Source organism: Anomaloglossus baeobatrachus, chromosome 3 (genome assembly GCF_048569485.1).
Source record: "Anomaloglossus baeobatrachus isolate aAnoBae1 chromosome 3, aAnoBae1.hap1, whole genome shotgun sequence".
Lineage (NCBI taxonomy): Eukaryota > Metazoa > Chordata > Amphibia > Anura > Aromobatidae > Anomaloglossus > Anomaloglossus baeobatrachus.
Window position 1 is genome coordinate 561,722,222 of NC_134355.1, and position 22,459 is coordinate 561,744,680.

Sequence of the window (22,459 nt, forward strand, 5' to 3'; positions counted from 1 at the left end):
AATTTACTAACACCTTTTCCATTGACTGATATGCAGACCTCTGAATGAATGTGTTGGGATACATTGGGGCTGATGATTCCCGTTACCCTGGTGCCGGCACTAACGTCTCATTATTTGTATTTCAGGCAGTTTCTTGATTCTGACACACCTAGGTATTTTATTTTTTTTCATTCCTCAACCCAGCTACCTATCTTTTCCTTCTCCCATTCATGCTGCCATTTCCACCACCTGTCGTGTTCCTTCTCCTTTTCTGCTTTTCGTTCAAAATATCTACTATAACTGTTTTAGTATTTATCTACTGGGGCTTTACTGTTCTTATCAACCCTATTACCATTGGGGACCTGTACCCTTCATTGCCAGTCCGTTCCCTAAGCCTTTCCCTGGTCTTCAGTCCATGCCATTGCCTGATAAGTGGCAGCCCATGTACAGCACACTCCCCATAATACATGGAGAAATAGAATATTGACATTATGGTTGAAAATGTTTGTTGCCTGTGGAATATTGTAGATTATTCCCTAGCTTTCTGCCGAGTTTGGCATCTTAGTGTTGAATCCAAACTGACACCTCTGCTTTTCAATGGCTTTCCCTTGGTGTCTCTGGTTTGTCCCTTTACAATAGATGCAATTCAAGAATACAGAAATTGCTACCAACAAAATAGTTAACCATCTATTGCAAAATAGTTTAATCATATCCATAATGATTACTTTGTATACTCACTAAGAGATCAATACCTCTAATAAGAAATGAGAAGCAAACTATTTATAACCTATAGAGGAGTCTGGTTATGACATCTGTATAGGTGCCTGCCCTTCCTGCTTCTGTCTCCAGACGGCCCTGCACTTCCATCATGGGTGACGTGGGGCGGCAGTTGTAATGTATTTTGTGTCCTCTGGGACTTGTAGTCTCATCTATACTGGGAGTTATAGAGTTAACTGTTGTGTGTTTTTTGTGGGACTGGAGGCTATTTAAGATCCTGAAATCCTGTTGTCGACTGCCAGTTATAGTCTGACTTGCTCCTTGAGAACTTTTTAGTATCCTACTTTTAGCTCCCTGTAGAGATTCCTAATTTTAATGGCGGCTTGTTTTTTGGACTACTCTTCTGCCTTGTGATTTTGTACCTGTTCTGAACTGGCTACTGGACCATTCTTCTTGCTAGCTTGTACCATCGAACAGCAGCTATAAACGTGGCCCCAGCCTAGGGGACCCTGTTCAGTCCAGATCCCTGTATAGAGGTTTAAGAGTGAAAGATCCCCTGGAAAATGGAGTAGCTTGTGCAAGCGTATTCATGGTAGCCCTCTTTAGAGATGCCAGGTGTCCACAGACAGTGCTCCCATTACACTGGTCCCTTCTAAAGTATGGTAACCACAAATCATACTTACCGTCACAACACATTTTTCATTGTTTGGGTTCATCAGGGGACCAGTGGAGCCAGACCAGTAAGGTATTTCATCCAGGGGTTAGCTTGAAGTACCTATACTACGTGGAGCTCTTCCACTTTGTGACTTATCCGAATGGTGTGGTTTCCAGCATAACTGTGCATGTCAAAAATAGAGAGGAGAGATGATGTCATCTGCCTGTACATCCGATAAAGCCATACTGCTGGAGACCTTCACGGATTGTAGACTCATCAAGCTAACTTTTGGATGGAATAACTTCTATGTGGATCTGGTCTCACTGGCCCCTGACCATAGGGGAAACCGAGTTGGTAAAATGAATATGATTTGGGTTTCCATACTTTAGAAGAGACCAGACTCCTCTATAGATTATGAATAGTTTTCTGCTCACTTCTTATTGGAGGTATTCACCTCTTAGTGAGTATACAAAGTAATCATTATGGATAATATTACACTATTTTGGAATAGATTGTTATTTTCTGGAGGGGGGTTATATTGTACTTGAAGACAACCTTTCTGTGCATAATATATCTTTATAGAGGCTGTAGGCTACTGTATTTTTCACTTTATAATACGCACATTTGTTCCCCCAAATTTTGGGGGAAAGTAGGGGGTGCGTCTTATAATCCGAATATACGGATTATATACTGCAGGGTCCAGGGGAGGTGGGGGCAGCTCTGGAGCGGTGCTGGAGGCTGAGGGAGGCTGGTAGAGGCTGGTGAGCTGGTGAAGGCTGCAGCGGGAGATCTCCTGCTCCCGCTCATATAATATGCACTGCCACTGTCCATCACCGTGGTGCTGAAACCGCACAGTGGTGATGGGCTGGGGGAGCGGCGCATATTATATGTGCCTGTGCTCCCCTTTGATGGCACATGCCCCCCTGTGTTTGAAATGGCCCCCATGCTGCTGCCCATAGTAAAATAAAAAACTCTTTACTTACCTCCTCCAGCGTGTCTCCCGGTGTCTCCCTCCTGCCGCTGTGATCATGCACACAGAGATGTCAATAGGGGCCGTGTGCCAGCCACAGGGGGCCATGGGCAGTAATAGGGGCCGTGTGCCAGCCACAGGGGGCCATGTGCCAGTCATAGGGGATGTGTGCCAGCCATAGGGGACGTGTGCCAGCAATAGGGGACATGTGGCATCACTGGGGGACGTGTGCCAGCACAAGGGGGCTATATTCAATATAAGGGGGCCATATCCAGATTAAGGGGGCTAATTTTAGGATGGGGGGCTATGAGGGACATATACCCTATATAATTTCTTAGACGGACACTGGCATTATAAGACGGACCCCATTTATTAAAAAAAAATTCTCTTTTCCTTCACCAAAAAAATACGGTACTTTATTAATGAAGATAATGGGAGCTAAATAAATATGATTATGGTAGTTTCCTATTTAAAGGGGGGTTTCATGTAAACAAAGGTAATTTTAAAGTTGATTTTAATCAATAGATCTTGGAATAATAATAATTTTCACAATTGGATGTTTAAAAAATGTTCCTGTTCTGAGATAATATTATATATGTGTCCCTGCTTTGTAACAGCCCTGTCTGACCATACTAGGACATGGTCTGATCATGCCACATAGCCGGGGAGGATTCAAAAGAGAGTATACAGCTAGCACACCATAGGACCATAGGATCACAGCTGATTGTTTTTGTGAGGTAAAATAGTTTCCTGCCTTTTATTTTTTTAAATGTTTTACTTCAAAGAAAGAATAATTTGCAATCCCATGCTGGAATGTCTGTATTCTTTTTTACTTCCTGGCCTTGGAGATGTGGTATATCTCTGTACAGTCAGACACGGCCATTACACAGCACATAGCAGGGACACATATGTCAGATTATCTCAGCACAGGAACATGTTTTTTAAATACAGCCAATTGTGGAAATTATTATTATTTCAAGTTCTATTGATTAAAATGAACTTTCTTCATGGAAAAACCCCTTTTAACTACTACAACGTCTGTGCAAAGGACAGGAATGGATTTTGAGCTCTGTTGGGAAAAATACATTTTTTACCAAATTGAGCAGATTGCTTGCTGTCTGTATTATATACATTTCGTTTGTCTAGTAGATATTTTAGAGAGTAATTCACTAAGTGTTGGTGGTGGAAATATATTTTCAGACCCTAGAAAACATTGCTCGATTACTCCATATTCCTCTCCCTCCATGCACTGATTTCTGCTTTCATGTGTGTGGGTTGCCTGCCCCTCATTGTTGTGTATTGCCCCTGCCTCTTGCACTCTCTCACTCTATATATTTGGGGCTCCTACCTTCAGCAGCCAGTCCGTGTGGGGCACCAGGTACTCACTTCTGATATTCTGCCCTTGTTTCTCTGTCTGTCTTTCCTTCATTATGGTTATTTCTACCTCTTGTTTTATTCCTTTCTAATCTCCTGTCCCCATAATGTTACTTCTCTCAGTCAAAATTGTCTAACAGAAAGAGTTCTCTCCTTACCTGAATCACCATTGTCAGCGCATTACGCTAGAGCCACAAGTCATTTAGATCTGATTTACAAGTTGATAAATCCACGTTCTCTTCTTTTTCTCACCACTTTCTCCTTCCCTTAGGTATTTAGTTTATGTCATCTTATCATATAGGTCCTCATGTATCCTCAGTTTTTGATGTTCCTAGAGTCTCCTTTTGCTTCTCCCATCCATCCATTGCTATTCTAGACTCCTTTGTCCTTAGAGCAAGGTCCTAATCCCTCTTCTCCCACCATGAGTTTCCTTCTCATCTCCTTTCTATCGCCTTTCTTACTGGTACCAAACTAGTAACTGTTTTATATTGTGGGGTATTCCTTGTATAACTATACACATTCAGCAGACTATGTTTTCTACGTAAGAGTCTAATTGAACAGTAGTTGATATATCAATATTAATATCAATAGCTCATCTGTTCTACAAACCGCTGCACAGTTCTCTCTCTCTGACCAAATAGAGAGCTTTATGAGCAAACCAAGTCCCAATCTTGGAAGAAATAGCCCCTGTCCCACACTTTCCAAACTAAAGATATGATTTTTCACTCTGAGAAATCAAACATGAAACTACAGGTGGATCCACAGCAGAAATGTTAGATGGATCCTTGGATTTCTGTTATAGATTTGCTGTTTGCTGGGTCGTTGTATGGCACATGGAATAGACTGATTCAATAAAAAATAATCCATGTGTGACTTCCCAATCTGCTAAGGCTGCTTTCACACCTCCGGTTTTTGCTTTGCTATGCAGCACAATCCGGCACTTTGCAGGAAAAACGCAACCGTTTTTTTTTGCTGCCGGTTGCGTTTTTCCTGCATAGATTTTAATTAGTGCCGCATTGTGCCGCATGGCCTTGCGTTCCGTCCGTTTTTTGCCGCATGCGGCAGATTTAGCCGATGCGGCGGCCGGATGGAACATTGCCTGGCACGTTTTTTTGTGCGGCAAAAAAACCAGCAATGCATCCCAATGCATCCCTATGGATGCCGGATGCAGCAAAAACCGCATCTGGCCGCCGCATGCGGTTTTTGCCACTGCGCATGCTCAGTAGTATGCCGCAAGCGTCAAAAACCGGACGGGCCACATGTAAAAAACGTATGCAAAGGATGCGGTGTTTTCACCGCATCCGTTGCATAGGTTTCACAGCCGGATTGAGCCGCACGGCTCAAACCGGATGTGTGAAAGCAGCCTTATTCTTGTGGAATGAATACATGTCCTGTCCCTAATTTTTGTTATTGTTTTATAAAAATAGAGAATTTAGTCACGGCCTGTAACAGGGAGCCTATCCTGCAGTGCTGACCATAAGAACGTTATGATTTTTGGGGTGAATGGTGGTCTTTGGATATGCTCAGCATACACGTGAGGGACTTTCCTGGCGCAGACGCCGGTCATAGGGAAAGAATCTAATGAATAATTCAGAGGTTTACTCTGACCACTTTCCACATAGACTGCTGTACATATGTGTATTGATATACACGATGAAAAACTATGTGTTAGTACTTAATGTGTTGTATATGTAGCAGTATCCTGCTCTAGACTCTATTTACTGCTAGTAAATATGTTATTATTAATGCAGAATTATAATTTTTATAATTCACATTTTAAGTCCTGTTTTCCTTAATAACACCAGAAAAACTGTTTGTGTGGACCATCCATATATGCTTGCGAACAATAAGGGCAGTTTCACATAATATACTGTATAATACTACCCGAAAACAATGAGTATAAGGGCATCTGCAGACGACAGTATTATCAGTCCGAGTACTATCTAACAAACCATCAAGTTGCACCCGAACCAATGTTATTCAATGAGGCACTGCACATGTACAATTTTTTCCTTGGACTGAGTCGTCCAAAAAAAAAAAATTTCAGCATGTATGATTTGCCTCTATAAATCGAATCACATTCGGCTATTCAAGTCTATAGGTCTGTGAAAGAAAAAGACCGATTTTCATGGGCTGACAGAATGGAGAAGTTGGAGACTTATTTCATTTCTTTTCTCCACATCCAAAAAATTACAGATCCCACTGGGATTAAACTCTCGGACCTTTTTTCTGGAGAAAATACAGTTGTGTGACCCTAACCTTAGATGCATTGTTTCATGATATATATGGAAAAAGTTCCCAAGCTGGTAGACACTGTTCCCCTTCACTGTGTGTGGAGCAGTTGCAGTGTATTCTATAGCCTCCATAATCTGGGGATCATTTTTTAACCCAAAGGAACAAATGAACCTTGGTAAATAGAGTCTTCGGTGTAATGTTCGTTTTTGTGTCCCAATGTGTATACAACCTAATGTTCGCAGGTGATTGCACCAAGGACTTAACCCTTTCCCCCCTTGACAGGACCTTCTATCACTTTGAAGTAGCATGGGACAGTTCTATGCACAACTCCCTACTGCTGAACCGTGTCACCCCATACAGAGAAAAGATCTACATGACACTGTCTGCCTATGTAGAGGTAAGAATACACAATTGATTGCTATTCAATCTGGATAAACGTAGCTACATAGACCAAAAAGGTTACAACCCATGAAAGTCAGCTTAGGTATCTTCTTTAGATATTCTGTAGAACACACCCAATCTGTTAACACCTTCATCTGTAATTTACTAAGCCACTGTCATACAATTCCTGCCACTACTTCTCATTCCATAAAATAGTGTTTGTGTACAGTAAAAATGTTATGCCCCTTTTTATGAACATATTACACCATTTTGTAGATCTCAGAAGCAGGGCTGTTTTTTGTGGGCCCCGGACGAAAGTTTTAATGGGCCCCATGCACATACACAGATACGTACACATACAGGAATATGTACATATACATATTTGAAGACAAATTCACAATAAAGCATATAAACAGACATTAAATCTATACACAGTCATATACACTGACATACATAGATACACACATCATATATGCACACACAGACACATCAGAGATATTATTAATATGGGGAAGCTAGCAGCAGCCAAAGTCAGCTCTCCTGCTTGTCTCTGTCCAGTTCCTTTCGGGCATGTGGCTATGCAGGGCATGCTGCATGATGGTTGTCACTAACAGACAAAGCCGCACACAGTGCACATTGACAGTACTGTATATAGATCACAGGAGGGGCTGGAGGCTACAGTAATTACATCACAGAAGGGGCCGGGGGCTACAGTATATACATCACAGGAGGGGCTGGAGACTACAGTACATATATCATAGTGGGGACTACAGTATATAAATCACAGGTGTGGCTAGGGGCTACAGTATATACATCACAGGAGGGCTGGTGCCTAGACATTACTGCGGGGACATATGTGGCGCCCTGGACAAGCCAGGGGCCACAGAGAACAACACCCACACACCCCACACTCCCGGTCAGGCACACCGAAGTCAGACACAAAACCCTTGTTGCCTTCCTCCAGGGGCTGATGTCCACACCAGGGGGTGGGCCAGGCGGTTGGCCCCGCCCACTGAGGAGTTCACAGTCCTGGAGGCGGGAAAAGCAAACAGATTAGTTTTGGAGGTGAAAGTGGAAGGAAGGAGAGTGGAAGTGGAGCAACTAACTGACAGCGTCCGGGTGTGTGGCCCGGGCGGTACAGCAAGGTTGGCAGACGGTGGTGACCGTCTGCAGGAGTGACTGATTGGAGTCTACCGTAAGGACCGTGGACGGGCGGTGGCCCGGCGGTACCGGACCGGTACACAAAGAGAAGTCAGCACCATCTGGCAGGGGTTTACGGACCCTGACAAGGCTAGGAGTCGCCGTGAATTTGTCGAATCCGTCAGCGAAGGGAACCTCCTGGGTTTCCCAGCAGCCAAGTCCCGACAAAAGGCAACAGCCCAACCGTGAGAGGGAGACACCGCCACCGCCAAGGCAACCGTTTTCCAGGGCCAGAGCCTGCGGGCAAAAGGGGGCTCCTCCAGCCCATATCTAAGCTGGGGAGTGGGCTACCGGTGGGAACCCATCGTAACCATCTACCGTACATAGGTGCAGGGAAAGGCAGTCACCATCAACCTGCCGGGAGCAGAAACCACCGCAGCCGTCAGTGGGACCCGTCCATCCAGCCGTGTGTTTTACCGAGAACTGTGTCTTCATCATTGGCTGAGTGAGTACCACAGTGTCGTGCGGCACAGCGCTGCCCCTGCGACCCTGCACCTCACCAAGCCCGGTAACCCGCCTGCCATCCAATCCTTCCCCCATCACCAGGCCCCGGGACAACCAACCCCCTACCCACGGAGGGGAGAACTAACAACAAAGCTGCTCCCTGTCACCGCTCCCGGGATCCCCGTCCAGAGCAGCGGTGGTGTCACCAATATCACCACAACCGTGGGTGGCGTCACGGACAATACTCAAATCCACCATCCAATCAATCCCTACCCCTTTTCACTCATGGGCGAGGAACGCCGCTCGAGTCCCCGGGATCCGGCCCACCGCTCGAGCCACCGCCGAGCAGCAGCAGCCGGACCCGAGCAGTAGGAGAGCGCAGCGTCCCCTCCTCCGCCCGCGACACATACACATTACTGGGGGGAGCCACCGCCGAGCAGCAGCAGCAGCCGGACCCGAGCAGTGGGAGAGCGCAGCGTTTCCTCCTCCGCCCGCGACAACTTGGCGTCACGAACAGGATCTTACCGCTCTGCCGTCTGGTAGAGGTGGGCCTTGTTACCGCCGGAGGTGTCCGGCCGGAAAATTTGTGAAGCCGCCATCTTGGGCGCGAAGAATTCCCGCTCGAGCGTCTCCTCGAGTAGTGGAGGCGCGAAGGCCAAAATCCCGCCCCTATAGAGGAGGAGCCGGTAAAAGACGAAGGGGGACGAAATGGCGACTGGTCGCATGTGAGCGCGGCTATAAAGGCAGGGACGCCAGGACCCTGCGGCCATCTTGTTCCTGGGAGAGGCCGCCAGCAAGATGTATATGCCGTCCCGTAGCACCGTGGCCCCCGCGCCTGGAATTGCGGCGTGGGTGGAGATCTGGACCGCGCAGCTCCAACAACGGCTGCAGGTTAAAATGCAGCTCCTCCTGGAGGAGTGGGAGGCCGACATGGCGGAGGTTGTAGCGACCGTGCGGAGACGCGAGGAGGAAGTTGCGGAAGGGAGGGTGAGTGACCCACGCCCCTGTGCCCCTAGTGGGTCGGTCATCGCGGCCGAGGGACCCGGTCCATGCCCGCTCGCCCAACTACCTCCCCCGCTACCCGTACCGGCCGCCGCGCCCCCGTCACTAGGCCCGCTACCCCCACAACCGGTAGCGGTACCCCGCATGTCCGCCCTGGCGGATCGACCTGCAGCCGGAGCCCGGGACCGACCGGAAGTGCTGCCCTGGAAAGTCCAGAAGCCCGAACCGGAGGCATTTACAGAGACTTCCCCCGAGCCGGAGCCGACAGGCCGCTCCGTGCAGAAGGCCCAGCGGAAGAAAGCCCCTGTGCCCGTCCCCCACACCTCGGCGGGACCGCGGGACCTTCCACCTAGATTGCCAGTGGTGGGCAGTGTCCAGAAGGTCTCGCGGGGCCCGACCCGTGCGCCGGAGCTCGCAGCAGCACCGTATTGGGACAGGGTGCCAATACCGCTGGGCCCGGAGATTGCAGAGAGGGAAAGGAAGAAGGCAGAGATGGTAGCCTGAACGATCCGGGAGAAGGAGAGCCTCCACCAAGCGACCTTCCGTGTCCGGGACCCCTGTATGAAGGGCAGGTGAGGCGGTTTGATGTCCGCCGGGGCTTTGGCTTCATATATGAGCTGGGCCTAGAAGCCGAGGTCTTCATAGCCCGGCGGGACGTTAACGCCCACCTGCCAGAAGAGCATCCAGGCCGCAACTTGATGCCAGGGGACCTGGTACAGTACACCCGGCACTGTGGGGAGAGGGGGTGGTTTGCGCTGGATGCCAAGCTGAGGGGCAGCCAGGAGGCCCGGGTGTCCACCGTGTCCCCTCCCCCAGCCGATACCGAAGAGTCGGAGTAAGGGCAGCGGAAAACCGTTGTCATTGTCCCCCGTTGGGACCACAGGAGTGCTGTTAACAGTTTTGAGAAATAAGCAAATGATTTACCGAAAAGTCACCTGATTTGCTGCTTGATTGAAACCGGTCGTTGCCGGCACCGTTGTCCCTGTGGGGACTGTCTACAAGAGTTGCATAAGGGACTCCTTATGAACAGGCCCGAGAACTAGCAGGGCAACCACAAACTTAGTGGCTTGTAAATAAAAATATTGTTGTGGCTTTACCGTTACCGCCTCTGGAGAGGCAGATTGGAGGAAGGGCCCGCAGTGGAGCAGGCTGGGGCCCAGCCACCACCGGAACCGGTGGCAATCCTATGGGGTTTTCAGGGGTTCCCCATGGACGTGGGTCCCCTGAAAAGGACAGAACCCGCTCGGGCAACTTGTGCTGGACTGGGGTCAAGGGGTGCTGCCTGTTGCTTAGGGGCAGCATCAGGGCCAGGTTGCTTGGGTGGGAGAGAGCGGAAGCCATAACCGTAACGTTTAAGTAAGAGTACCTCCCGATGTAAGAAGATGTTATTATAATTGTTATGTGTTACCGTTTTCTATTTTTCAGTTGGTGAAAATAAAACCGGTAATGGACGGGCAGCCCGCGGACGGTCTGCATTTAACTAAGGGGGAATGTGGCGCCCTGGACAAGCCAGGGGCCACAGAGAACAACACCCACACACCCCACACTCCCGGTCAGGCACACCGAAGTCAGACACAAAACCCTTGTTGCCTTCCTCCAGGGGCTGATGTCCACACCAGGGGGTGGGCCAGGCGGCTGGCCCCGCCCACCGAGGAGTTCACAGTCCTGGAGACGGGAAAAGCAAACAGATTAGTTTTGGAGGTGAAAGTGGAAGGAAGGAGAGTGGAAGTGGAGCAACTAACTGACAGCGTCCGGATGTGTGGCCCGGGCGGTACAGCAAGGTTGGCAGACGGTGGTGACCGTCTGCAGGAGTGACCGATTGGAGTCTACCGTAAGGACCGTGGACGGGCGGTGGCCCGGCGGTACCGGACCGGTACACAAAGAGAAGTCAGCACCATCTGGCAGGGGTTTACGGACCCTGACAAGGCTAGGCGTGAATTTGTCGAATCCGTCAGCGAAGGGAACCTCCTGGGTTCCCCAGCAGCCAAGTCCCGACAAAAGGCAACAGCCCAACCGTGAGAGGGAGACACCGCCACCGCCAAGGCAACCGTTTTCCAGGGCCAGAGCCTGCGGGCAAAAGGGGGCTCCTCCAGCCCATATCCAAGCTGGGGAGTGGGTTACCGATAGGAACCCATCGTAACCATCTACCGTACATATATGCAGGGAAAGGCAGTCACCATCAACCTGCCGGGAGCAGAAACCACGGCAGCCGTCAGTGGGACCCGTCCATCCAGCCGTGTGTTTTACCGAGAACTGTGTCTTCATCATTGGCTGAGTGAGTACCACAGTGCCGTGCGGCACAGCGCTGCCCCTGCGACCCTGCACCTCACCAGGCCCGGTAACCCGCCTGCCTTCCATCCCTTCCCCCATCACCGGGCCCCGGGACAACCAACCCCCTACCCACGGAGGGGAGAACTAACAACAAAGCTGCTCCCTGTCACCGCTCCCGGGATCCCCGTCCAGAGCAGCGGTGGTGTCACCAATATCACCACAACCGTGGGTGGCGTCACGGACAATACTCAAATCCACCATCCAATCAATCCCTACCCCTTTTCACTCATGGGCGAGGAACGCCGCTCGAGTCCCCGGGATCCGGCCCACCGCTCGAGCCACCGCCGAGCAGCAGCAGCCGGACCCGAGCAGTGGGAGAGCGCAGCGTCCCCTCCTCCGCCCGCGACACATACACATTACTGGGGGGGAGCATACAGGTTACTGAGGGGCATAAACAATACTCGGGTGGAATACACATTACTGAGGGGCAAACACATTACTGGGGGGCATACAAGTTCCTGAGGGTCATTCACATTTCTGGGGCTTATACACATTACTGAGGGGTATACACATTACAGGGGGGGTATAGATGTTACTGGGAAGGCATACAGCTCTGGGGGGCATACACATTACTGGGGTGGGCAGCATAGAGTTCTGGGGGGCTGCACATACAGCTCTGGGGGGCCAATTCAGCTCTGGGGGGCCAATACAGCTCTAGGGGGGCACATACCGCGTACAGCTCTCTGTGAACACCTTACAGTGTGTTATTTTCCCTGAAAATGTATTCACAAAGGCCAACACTGGTTTGGGGGAGACCAACTGCACATCAGGAGGTACAATCGTCATAGCTGCCACCAGCAGCAGAGGGCTCTTAAAAGCAATCATTGGGCTTCAAAACTGACCCTGCAGCTAAAACTGCAATGCTTTTAGTTCCTGGTGCTGCCTGGCCAGATCCTGAACCAACTGGGTCAGACTGTGTACGAATTGGATCCATACTGGTGTGAAAAAAAAGTTATTGTGCCAGTCATACTGTGAGGCTAGTCACTACTCTTGGACAAGCTGTGAGGCAGGGTTGTCAAGAGATTCAACATCATATGCCAAGAGAGCTTGTCATAAACAAAGGGGTAAGACAAATGTGTAGTCAGGCCACAGTCCAAGGTCAGAATTCCAGAAAGGTAGTGAATTAAGGCAAAGGGGCCAGGCAAAACTAATGTTAAGGTCTAGCAGCAATAGATCGGAGACAGAACACAGGAAAACAAGGCACTCATATACAAGGGGCTGCTGATAAGTCTTTGGTTTTCTGATCTTTTTTTTGTTTCTATGGTAACGAATGTTACGTCACATGAAAGCCTATATGTCTGATATATGTTTTCAAAAGTTTGTGTTTGTTGTGTGACGCCCTGGCCTATCAGGTCGTCACAGGGTATTGTGCAATCTGCCCTTCTGCACAGTATCCACCCTCCTTGGTTACGACTCGAGTCCTGGTCCTTTGGTGTTGCCAACAGCTAAGCCAATCAAAACCCTAGGAACACTTTGCACTGTACCCACCAGACACACCATTGGGGGGGCCTGAAGGGAATAGGGCCGCCCACATGGGGGTTGGTAGAGAAGAGTGAAAAAGTGAAAGGAGAAGTGAAGTAGCAGTGGAAGGGGAAGGAAGTGACTCTCGAGAAGAGAGATCACGTAGCAGGGCTCCTGAGTACTAGGTGGCAGACGTTGGTCTGGGCCTAGTAGGAGCTGGAACCCCAGTCGCAGGGGATAGTGTCATGGGGCACGGACTGCAGAGGAGGGCGGCCGGCAGCCTTGAGCTATCACCGGGCAGGGGCCAGGGCACGACGGGGTACGTGGATCCTAGGCCAGGAAGTAGCTTCATGCGTCCTGGTAATTTACCCGACGGGGGTGAAAACTTCAAGTGTCATCCCCAACCCACTCCAAAATCGGGGTACTAGGGCACCGATGGGATAGGACTTTCCCAATACAGTCCAAAGAAATCCTACGCGTGAACCCTGAGAGCAAGCTCACTCCGTTAGCCACAAGGGTGAGCGGTACCCAAACAGTTTCAGACTTGAGGGTCCAAAGAGGAAAACACTGGTGCCAAGGAAAAGGGTCACAGACTAACTGCAACACCAAGAACACGGACCCAAGCGTACTCCCTCCCAGCTGCAGCGGTGCTCAGAACTCTGGTTTACAAGCTGTCGGTGTGATTATTTATGGACTGAGTTAGTACAGTGGGAAAACCCTTCTCCTACCCCCGCGGCACCCCCACTTCACCATCACCGGGCTCCCTGGGCAAAAAAACCCTACCCACGGAGGGCTTAAAACATCCCAGCTGCCAAACCACTGCCACCGGGTGTCCCCAACAGCAGCGGTGGTACCCTCCTAACTTACCACGCACCGTGGGTGGCGTCACGAACTTCCAATCCCCCTGTACATACTCCCAGTAGACCCCTCTAGCCACCACAGATCCGGATCCGAGCAGCAGCCCGGCTGCTGGCACGGGGGAGCGGCACAGTTGCCTATAGCAATAGTGTTGTACGCACGCGGGAAAACAAAATGGCGGAGTCTACTGCGATATTCACAGCAACTGAGAGTAGAGGAGTAATAAAATTCTTGCTTCTGCAAGGAAAGTCCGCAAAGGATATTCATGGTGATAAGTCGCAGACATTGGGAACAGTTAAGAACTGGGTTGCCAAATTTAAAACGGGCCAATTCAGCACCAATGATGAGGAACGTCCTGGATGATCGAGAATGGTTGGAGATCGTCAATGCTGAGCACAACCTCATACTGGAGAATCGACGAATTTCAGCTAAAGCAATAGCAGACATCATGGAGATTTCCCGTGAACGTGTTTGTGTCATTATCCATGAACATTTGGACATGAGGAAGCTATCTGCAAAGTGGGTCCCCAAATGTTTAACAACAGATCAAAGAAGCAAGTGAGTGAAAACATCCTGATCCATTTGTCAGCATTTCCGGACTGATAAGAACTTCCTGGATGGACTGGTCATTATGGATGAGACCTGGATTTATTTGTATGACCCTGAAAACAAGTAGCAGTCAAAAGAGGGGAGGCACAGTGGTTCTCTTCATCCGAAGCTCAGGGTGCAAAAATCAGCCACTAAGATGATGGTGTCTGTGTTCTGGGATAAGGAGGGTGTGCTGCTAGTGGACTACCTTCAAAGGATTCCACCATCAATGCAAGGTATTACATTGAACTTTTGGACCAATTGAAGGCAGCTCTGAAGGCCAAAAGGCGCAGCAAGCTGTCCAAAAGAGTCTTGTTCCTGAAAGACATTGCCCCCATTCACACTGCACAAGTGACTATGGCAAAACTGGCAGAGCTGGGCTTCCAGCTGGTTGACCACCCACCTTATTCACCAGAGCTAGCTCCCTCCGACTATCATGTTTCCAAACCTGAAGAAACACCTCAAGGGTACCAAATTTCACGCTATTTTTGATGCCATGGCTGCTACGGATGCCTTGTTTGAGGCACAACTGAAATCCTTCTTTTTGCTAGGCTTATAGAACTTGGAATATGGATGTAAGAAGTGTGTTGACATCAGTGGAGAGTATGTGGTATAAATGTAAAGTTTCATCATCCTGTCTCGTTTCTTTCTGGGTAAAGCCAAAGTCTTATCAGCAGCCCCTCATACCACCGAGCTAAGGCTTTGACTGGCAGTAATCAAAGACTGACAGCCAGGTAATCACTCAGAGCAGGAGACACCTGGAGGAAACCCAGCACACCCCGGCCCCGATTGGGCGAATGGACTGTCACTCACAATATTGACAGCTCAGCATGACTCTAATTCTAAAAGAACAGCTGAACTGTTACTCACCACATCAAAGACACACTGAGTGGTGGGATCGTGACAGCTAGATTGCTGGAGAACACTGTTACAGTTAGGTCCAGAAATATTTGGACAGTGACACAAGTTTTGTTATTTTAGCTGTTTACAAAAACATGTTCAGAAATACAATTATATATATAATATGGGCTGAAAGTGCACACTCCCAGCTGCAATATGAGAGTTTTCACATCCAAATCGGAGAAAGGGTTTAGGAATCATAGCTCTGTAATGCATAGCCTCCTCTTTTTCAAGGGACCAAAAGTAATTGGACAAGGGACTCTAAGGGCTGCAATTAACTCTGAAGGCGTCTCCCTCGTTAACCTGTAATCAATGAAGTAGTTAAAAGGTCTGGGGTTGATTACAGGTGTGTGGTTTTGCATTTGGAAGTTGTTGCTGTGACCAGACAACATGCGGTCTAAGGAACTCTCAATTGAGGTGAAGCAGAACATCCTGAGGCTGAAAAAAAAGAAAAAATCCATCAGAGAGATAGCAGACATGCTTGGAGTAGCAAAATCAACAGTCGGGTACATTCTGAGAAAAAAGGAATTGACTAGTGAGCTTGGGAACTCAAAAAGGCCTGGGCGTCCACGGATGACAACAGTGGTGGATGATTGCCGCATACTTTCTTTGGTGAAGAAGAACCCATTCACAACATCAACTGAAGTCAAGAACACTCTCAGTGAAGTAGGTGTATCTGTCTCTAAGTCAACAGTAAAGAGAAGACTCCATGAAAGTAAATACAAAGGGTTCACATCTAGATGGAAACCATTCATCAATTCCAAAAATAGACAGGCCAGAGTTAAATTTGCTGAAAAACACCTCATGAAGCCAGCTCAGTTCTGGAAAAGTATTCTATGGACAGATGAGACCAAGATCAACCTGTACCAGAATGATGGGAAGAAAAAAGTTTGGAGAAGAAAGGGAACGGCACATGATCCAAGGCACACCACATCCTCTGTAAAACATGGTGGAGACAACGTGATGGCATGGGCATGCATGGCTTTCAATGGCACTGGGTCACTTGTGTTTATTGATGACATAACAGCAGACAAGAGTAGCCGGATGAATTCTGAAGTGTACCGGGATATACTTTCAGCCCAGATTCAGCCAAATGCCACAAAGTTGATCGGATGGCGCTTCATAGTACAGATGGACATTGACCCCAAACATACAGCCAAAGCTACCCAGGAGTTCATGAGTGCAAAAAAGTGGAACATTCTGCAATGGCCAAGTCAATCACCAGATCTTAACCCAATTGAGCATGCATTTCACTTGCTCAAATCCAGACTTAAGATGGAAAGACCCACAAACAAGCAAGACCTGAAGGCTGCGGCTGTAAAGTCCTGGCAAAGCATTAAGAAGGAGGAAACCCAGCGTTTGGTGATGTCCATGGGTTCCAGACTTAAGGCAGTGATTGCCTCCAAAGGATTCGCAACAAAATATTGAAAATAAAAATATTTTGTTTGGGTTTGGTTTATTTGTCCAATTACTTTTGACCTCCTAAAATGTGGAGTGTTTGTAAAGAAATGTGTACAATTCCTACAATTTCTATCAGATATTTTTGTTCAAACCTTCAAATTAAACGTTACAATCTGCACTTGAATTCTGTTGTAGAGATTTCATTTCAAATCCAATGTGGTGGCATGCAGAGCCCAACTCGCGAAAATTGTGTCAAGGTCCAAATATTTCTGGACCTAACTGTAGCTACCAGCAAGCTTCAGTGTCACTGCACTCTTGTGCTTGTGTACCGCCCCGTGCTCGGCGGCAACCGAGCCGCTCGGATCCGGACTCGCCGGGTGGTAGCTCGAGCGTCTCTGGGCCCGAGGGCCCCGTGGTCCACTGCGATCTGAAAGGGGGGGGGGGCTGGTGCTTTTAGGGGACGTAGGTGTACGGCCGCAGCCGTGTTTGAGTTTGTGACGCCACCCACGGGTTGTGGTGAAGAAGGACATCACCGCTGCGGTTACTGGGCACCCAGGGGAAGATGTTACGCAGCAAGATGTTAACCCCTCCGTGGGCAGGGGTGGTGGCCCGGGACCCGTTGGGGTTTTGTTGGGCGGTGCAGGGAGGTGCGCGGCCGGAGGGCACTTTTGTACTCATGGTTAGTAACGCACACGAGTCTCTGGTAAACCAAGTTGATGGTGGTCAGTGCCCGCAGCCGGCTGCGTCTGGTCCCCCACCCAGTTAGTGGTCTCTGCCCTTCTCCTGCACCGTTTTGTGTATTTGTGGACTACCTGCGCTTCAGCGTCGGAAGTCCGCTCCCCGGCTTTGTGGATGTCGGAAGAGCCCTTTTGCCTGCAGACGCTGGCCCGTGGGATCTCTCTGCCTGTGCGGTGGATTTCTATCCCCCTCGCTGGGCTGTTGTCTTCAGTCGTGACTTTGGGTGGGAAAGGACCGCAATCAGTTAATTAACTCAGTCCAGGGGCTTCTGGACCTCGTTTCAGGGTCTGAGTACCCCCTTCTGTGCTCCGGTTTCCGAGTCGGTTCCCCAGGTCGGTACCAGTGGGCCACTACCCTGTCCCGGTCCACCACGGTTCCACCGAGCCGTCTTCCCAGCTACTGCAGGCTGAGACCACCGTATGCCTCCTAGCCAAAGGTGCCCGGGCTCCAACCCTGGCACTTGTCAGTTTGCTACAGGCCTGTCACACAGCCTGTCCTCCTCCACTGCACTCTCAAACTGAACTCAGACTAAACTGTTTTCTTTTTCCTGCCTCAGGCTTTCTGAACTCCTCGGTGGGCGTGCCAACCGCCTGGCTCCGCCCCCTGGTGTGTCCATTAAGCTCTGAGGGAGGTGACTAGGTTTTAATGGTTGGCTGATCACACCTTTTTAGGGGACAGGTGTTGTGCAGGGCTCTAACTGTAACTACCTGGCTAGTCCAGGGCATCACACTTGCAGAGGCAAAGCAGTCTAAGGCTATGTACCCACGTTGCGTTCTGTCCCTGCAGAAATTTCGGTAGCAGCCGAAGCTCTGCGTTCTAATACGCCACGTGGGCATGGATTAGGCACAATCTTCATAGATTGTGCTGGGGACGCAGGACGCATGAAGTTACGCTGCGGTGCAGAACGCAGCGTAACTGCATGAAAATACGCTACGTGGGCACATAGCCTTATATAACAGAGTGCTCAAGGTTCAGGGCTGCAAGGCAGCTGATCTAAATTGTTAATCAAGCAGGAGTTCCAACCCGACAACAGGCAGGAAAACAGGAGGCTGGGGAGGAGTGTACCTCTGCTTCAGAACATGGTATAAATAATATCAGTCACGTGGCTGTATAACAGATGACATACCGTACAGACACTATATAAGGTCTGCCTGTAATGCAGTGAAAGCCAGTTCAATTAACACTCTTAAAATATAGTATATCTTAGACAGAAATTAATTTATCATTTTTCTAAGGACACAATAAAATATTTTTTATTATTATTTTTTATTATAGCACCATTTATTCCATGGTGCTTTACAAGTGAAAAAAGTATACATAAAAACAAGTACAAGAATCATGAACTTTACAAAAACAAACTGGTGCAGGAGGAGAGAGGACCCTGCCTGCGAGGGCTCACAGTCTACAGGGGATGGGCGAGGGTATAGTAGGTAAGGGCAGAGCTGGTTGCGCAGTGGTGTACTGGTCTGAGTGTTATTGTGGGTTGTAGGCATTATTAAAGGAAATGTCAGTAGAATTATCCCTCCTAAGACATCTATATGATCATGTAGGTCATAGAAAGTTGAATAAAATGATACTTTCATATCTGCTATCTGATGTCTTATTCCAGAGAAATCCACATTTTTCTTAATATGTAAATTAGCTGCTAAGGTCTATGGCCCGGACATGGCTCTTCTCAAGAATCTGCCTCCATATCTTATTTTAAATTAAAGGTGGCTGTCACGATTTCGCCTCCCCGTCCACATGGCTAGGGGGCGGAGCCTTTTCTCGGGCCTCACTTCCGGAGCTTGGATGCCTTAAATACTGTTATCTCCGGTGAACCAGTGTCGGATATAAGCTTAGCGCTGCGTTGCCTGTGATTGCTGGTGCCTGTAAGTGTGATCCTGATCCGTTCCCTCTCTGTGCCCTCGTTCTCTGCCTGTGTTCCGTCCCCTAGTCGTTCCTCCAATCCTCTGTCCCACCTCCTTCCTTTCCACAATAGCCCCGGTTGTTCCCCCCTCTCCTACCTCCCTACTCGGTTGCTTCCTCTGATTCTGACCTCGGCTTGACCTCGACCCCGCCTCTGCTCGTTCCTCCAGTCTTCATTCTCCCTGTACTGTGTATGACCCGGCCTGCCCGACCATCCCCCGCATGCCCCGCGGCTTCTTTTTTCCGGCTGATGCTGCGAGGCACTGCAATAGCACACACTGTGCGTCCACCTCCTTGCTTATTTAGCTCCGTGTAGTGTATTTCCCTGCAGGGCTCCAGCTACCCCTGGTGGCAGCCTGACAGTGGCATTATCTTTGTGAGACATGTAATAACTGACAGCGTGCTCTTCTGATCTACATGTCGCACACTGGTAATGCCTTCTTTCATTTAAAATAAGCTGTGGAAGCAGATTTTCAGGAGATCAGTATCCGGCTTATAGATTGTAACAGCTCATTTAGATTTTAAGAAATTAAGGATTTCTCTGGAAAAAGACATCGGATTACAGATATCATTTATTAAACTTTCTATGACCTACATGCCCATAAAGACGGCTTAGGAGGGTTGATCCTACTAACAGTGTCCCTTTAAATGTCGAACATATTTAATGTATTTTGGACAAAGGGATAACATCATAAATCAATTAAATCTGCTCCTCACAGATGGAGAACTGTACACAGCCTGCTGTCATCACAAAGGACTTCTGCATGGTCTTTTATTCCCGGGATGCCAAACTGCCTGCATGTCGTTCCATTCGAAACCTGTTTGGTACAGGCAGTCTCCGAGCTTCTGAGAGGTGAGTTCATGCTTAAAGAGATTATTTTGTTTCCCCATGTTGGCAACGGATGAATCTCAATACTAAGTTTAGGAAATACATGGCATAACTAATCATGTCCCTGAAGGCCATATTTTTACACCTGCATGGTGGTACTCATTTCAGTGCAATATACACCTAGATAATATTGAATTATGTATGTGAGAGTCTTGGGTTCTGTCTAGGAGAGATAAGGCATGTCACTAATTTCTAACATTTTGAAACCTTTTTCTTTGTAGTAAACCCTGTGCAATGTTTGATACAAATATTAAAAACATGTCCACAAAATTGCACCACAAAGTTAGGCGGGCTTTGCACACTACGACATCGCAGGTGCAATGTCGGTGGGGTCAAATTGAAAGTGACGCACTTCCGGCATCGCATGCGACATCGTAGTGTGTAAAGGTTCGATGATACGATTAACGAGCGCAAAAGCGTCGTAATAGTATCATCGGTGCAGCGTCGGCGTAATCCATAATTACGCTGACGCGACGGTCCGATGTTGTTCCTCGCTCCTGCGGCAGCACACATCGCTTGGTGTGAAGCCGCAGGAGCGAGGAACATCTCCTACCGGCGTCACCGCGGCTTCCGTAGAATATGCGGAAGGAAGGAGGTGGACAGGATGTTTACATCCCACTCATCTCCGCCCTTCCGCTCCGATTGGCTGCCTGCCGTGTGACGTCGCAGTGACGCCGCACGACCCGCCCCCTTAATAAGGAGGCGGGTCGCCGGCCAGAGCGACGGTAGCAGGGCAGGTGAGTGCATGTGAAGCTGGCGTAGCGATATTTTTCGCTACGCCAGCTTTCACAAGATATTGTACCTGCGACGGGGGCGGGGACTATCGCGTGCAACATTGCAGCATCGGCTTGCGATGTCGCAACGTGCAAAGCCCGCCTTAGAGTCATAACACCATTCATAGTTGCATTGGTTTAATACAGTCATGGACCGAATGTGTTAGCACCATTGTAATTGTTCCAGAAAATTATGTATTTCTCCCAGAAGATAATTGCAATTACGCATGTTTTGTTAGACACATGTTTACTTCCTTTGTGTATATTGGAACAACACAAAAAAAGGCAAATTGGACATAATTTCACACACGACCGCAAAAAAGAGCTGTACAAAATTGTTGACACCTTTCCAAAATTGGGAGTAAACAACTTTGTTTCAAGTATGTGATGCTCGTTCAAACTTACCTGTGACAAGTAATAAGTGTGGTCAATATTAAATCACACTTGAAACCAGATAAATAGGGGAGAAGTTGACTCATTCTTTGCATTGTGTGTCTGTGTATGCCACACTAAAGGTCCAGTCACACTAAGCAACTTACCAGCGATCCCAACAACGATAGGGATCGCTGGTAAGTTGCTAGGAGGTTGCTGGTGAGATGTCACACTGCGACGCTCCAGCGATCCCACCAGCAACCTGACCTGGCAGGGATCGCTGGAGCGTCGCTACACGAGTTGCTGGTGAGCTCACCAGCAACCAGTGACCAGCCCCCAGCGCCGCGTGGAAGATGCTGCGCTTGGTAACTAAGGTAAATATCAGGTAACCAACCCGATATTTACCTTGGTTACCAGCGCACGGAGCTACACGTGCAGAGAGCAGGGAGCAGCGCACACTGAGCGCTGGCTCCCTGCTCTCCTAGTTACAGCACACATCGGGTTAATTACCCGATGTGTGCTGCAGCTACATGTGCACAGAGATATTAGAAAAGGGTTCCATATAACCATACTCAACAGATTCCCGTGGGTCCTGTATCTACAGAGATCCCTCGGGTAGCACAAACTCATGAACATAGCAATTTAAGACAAAAATCTGAGTTTTTAAAGTGCAAGTGTACATTATTTATTAAACAATTGGTGACAATTTCAATAAAAACTTTTTCTTAAAAGCATGAACGCCAGGACTGGTCCAGGAAAATGTGTATGGGTAAGACAAAATCTCCCCTCAAGGTTTACAAGGCACAAAGACAGGTCAATTGTACATAACCACAAAGCCAAATAGCAGACCACCAGATTTACACAACCAAGTATGTGCGAATTATACATATGCACAAGTAAATTACAGGACAAGACAATAACATGGATATAAGCAATGGTCCAATATATTGTGTCATTCCATATTGTGAAGTCCTGAAGAATCCACTAAGTAAAGTGGTTCTTAATCCGGAAGACAGTGCTTACTGCGTGCCTATAAATAAACCCCAGAGAGACCCATGAGGTGGAGGATACACCGGACAGTCCAGGCGTTTGGGAAGGCCCCCATAACGCCCTACGTACGTTTCAATTCTTGGAATGTGAAGAATCTTCCTCAGGGGACGAGGTGCCGTGGTGCTTATATCCATGTTATTGTCTTGTCCTGTAATTTACTTGTGCATATGTATAATTCGCACATACTTGGTTGTGTAAATCTGGTGGTCTGCTATTTGACTTTGTGGTTATGT

At 48.6% G+C, this 22,459-nt stretch overlaps 1 protein-coding gene across 12 annotated transcripts in view; it reads left to right on the plus strand.

Annotated features, from left to right (window-relative positions):
- Positions 1-22,459, plus strand: part of KIF1A (kinesin family member 1A) — a 269,201-nt gene that overhangs the window by 229,216 nt on the left and 17,526 nt on the right. For 4 of the 12 annotated variants that reach the window (XM_075340870.1, XM_075340873.1, XM_075340877.1 and 1 more), the window contains 4 exons: positions 126-152; positions 3,676-3,699; positions 6,213-6,327; positions 19,862-19,995. In XM_075340870.1, coding sequence (XP_075196985.1) covers positions 126-152; positions 3,676-3,699; positions 6,213-6,327; positions 19,862-19,995 — 300 coding nt within the window. The remainder of the gene's footprint in view (positions 1-125; positions 153-3,675; positions 3,700-6,212; positions 6,328-19,861; positions 19,996-22,459) is intronic. The other 8 variants (XM_075340871.1, XM_075340878.1, XM_075340874.1 and 5 more) reach the window with 2 other exon arrangements.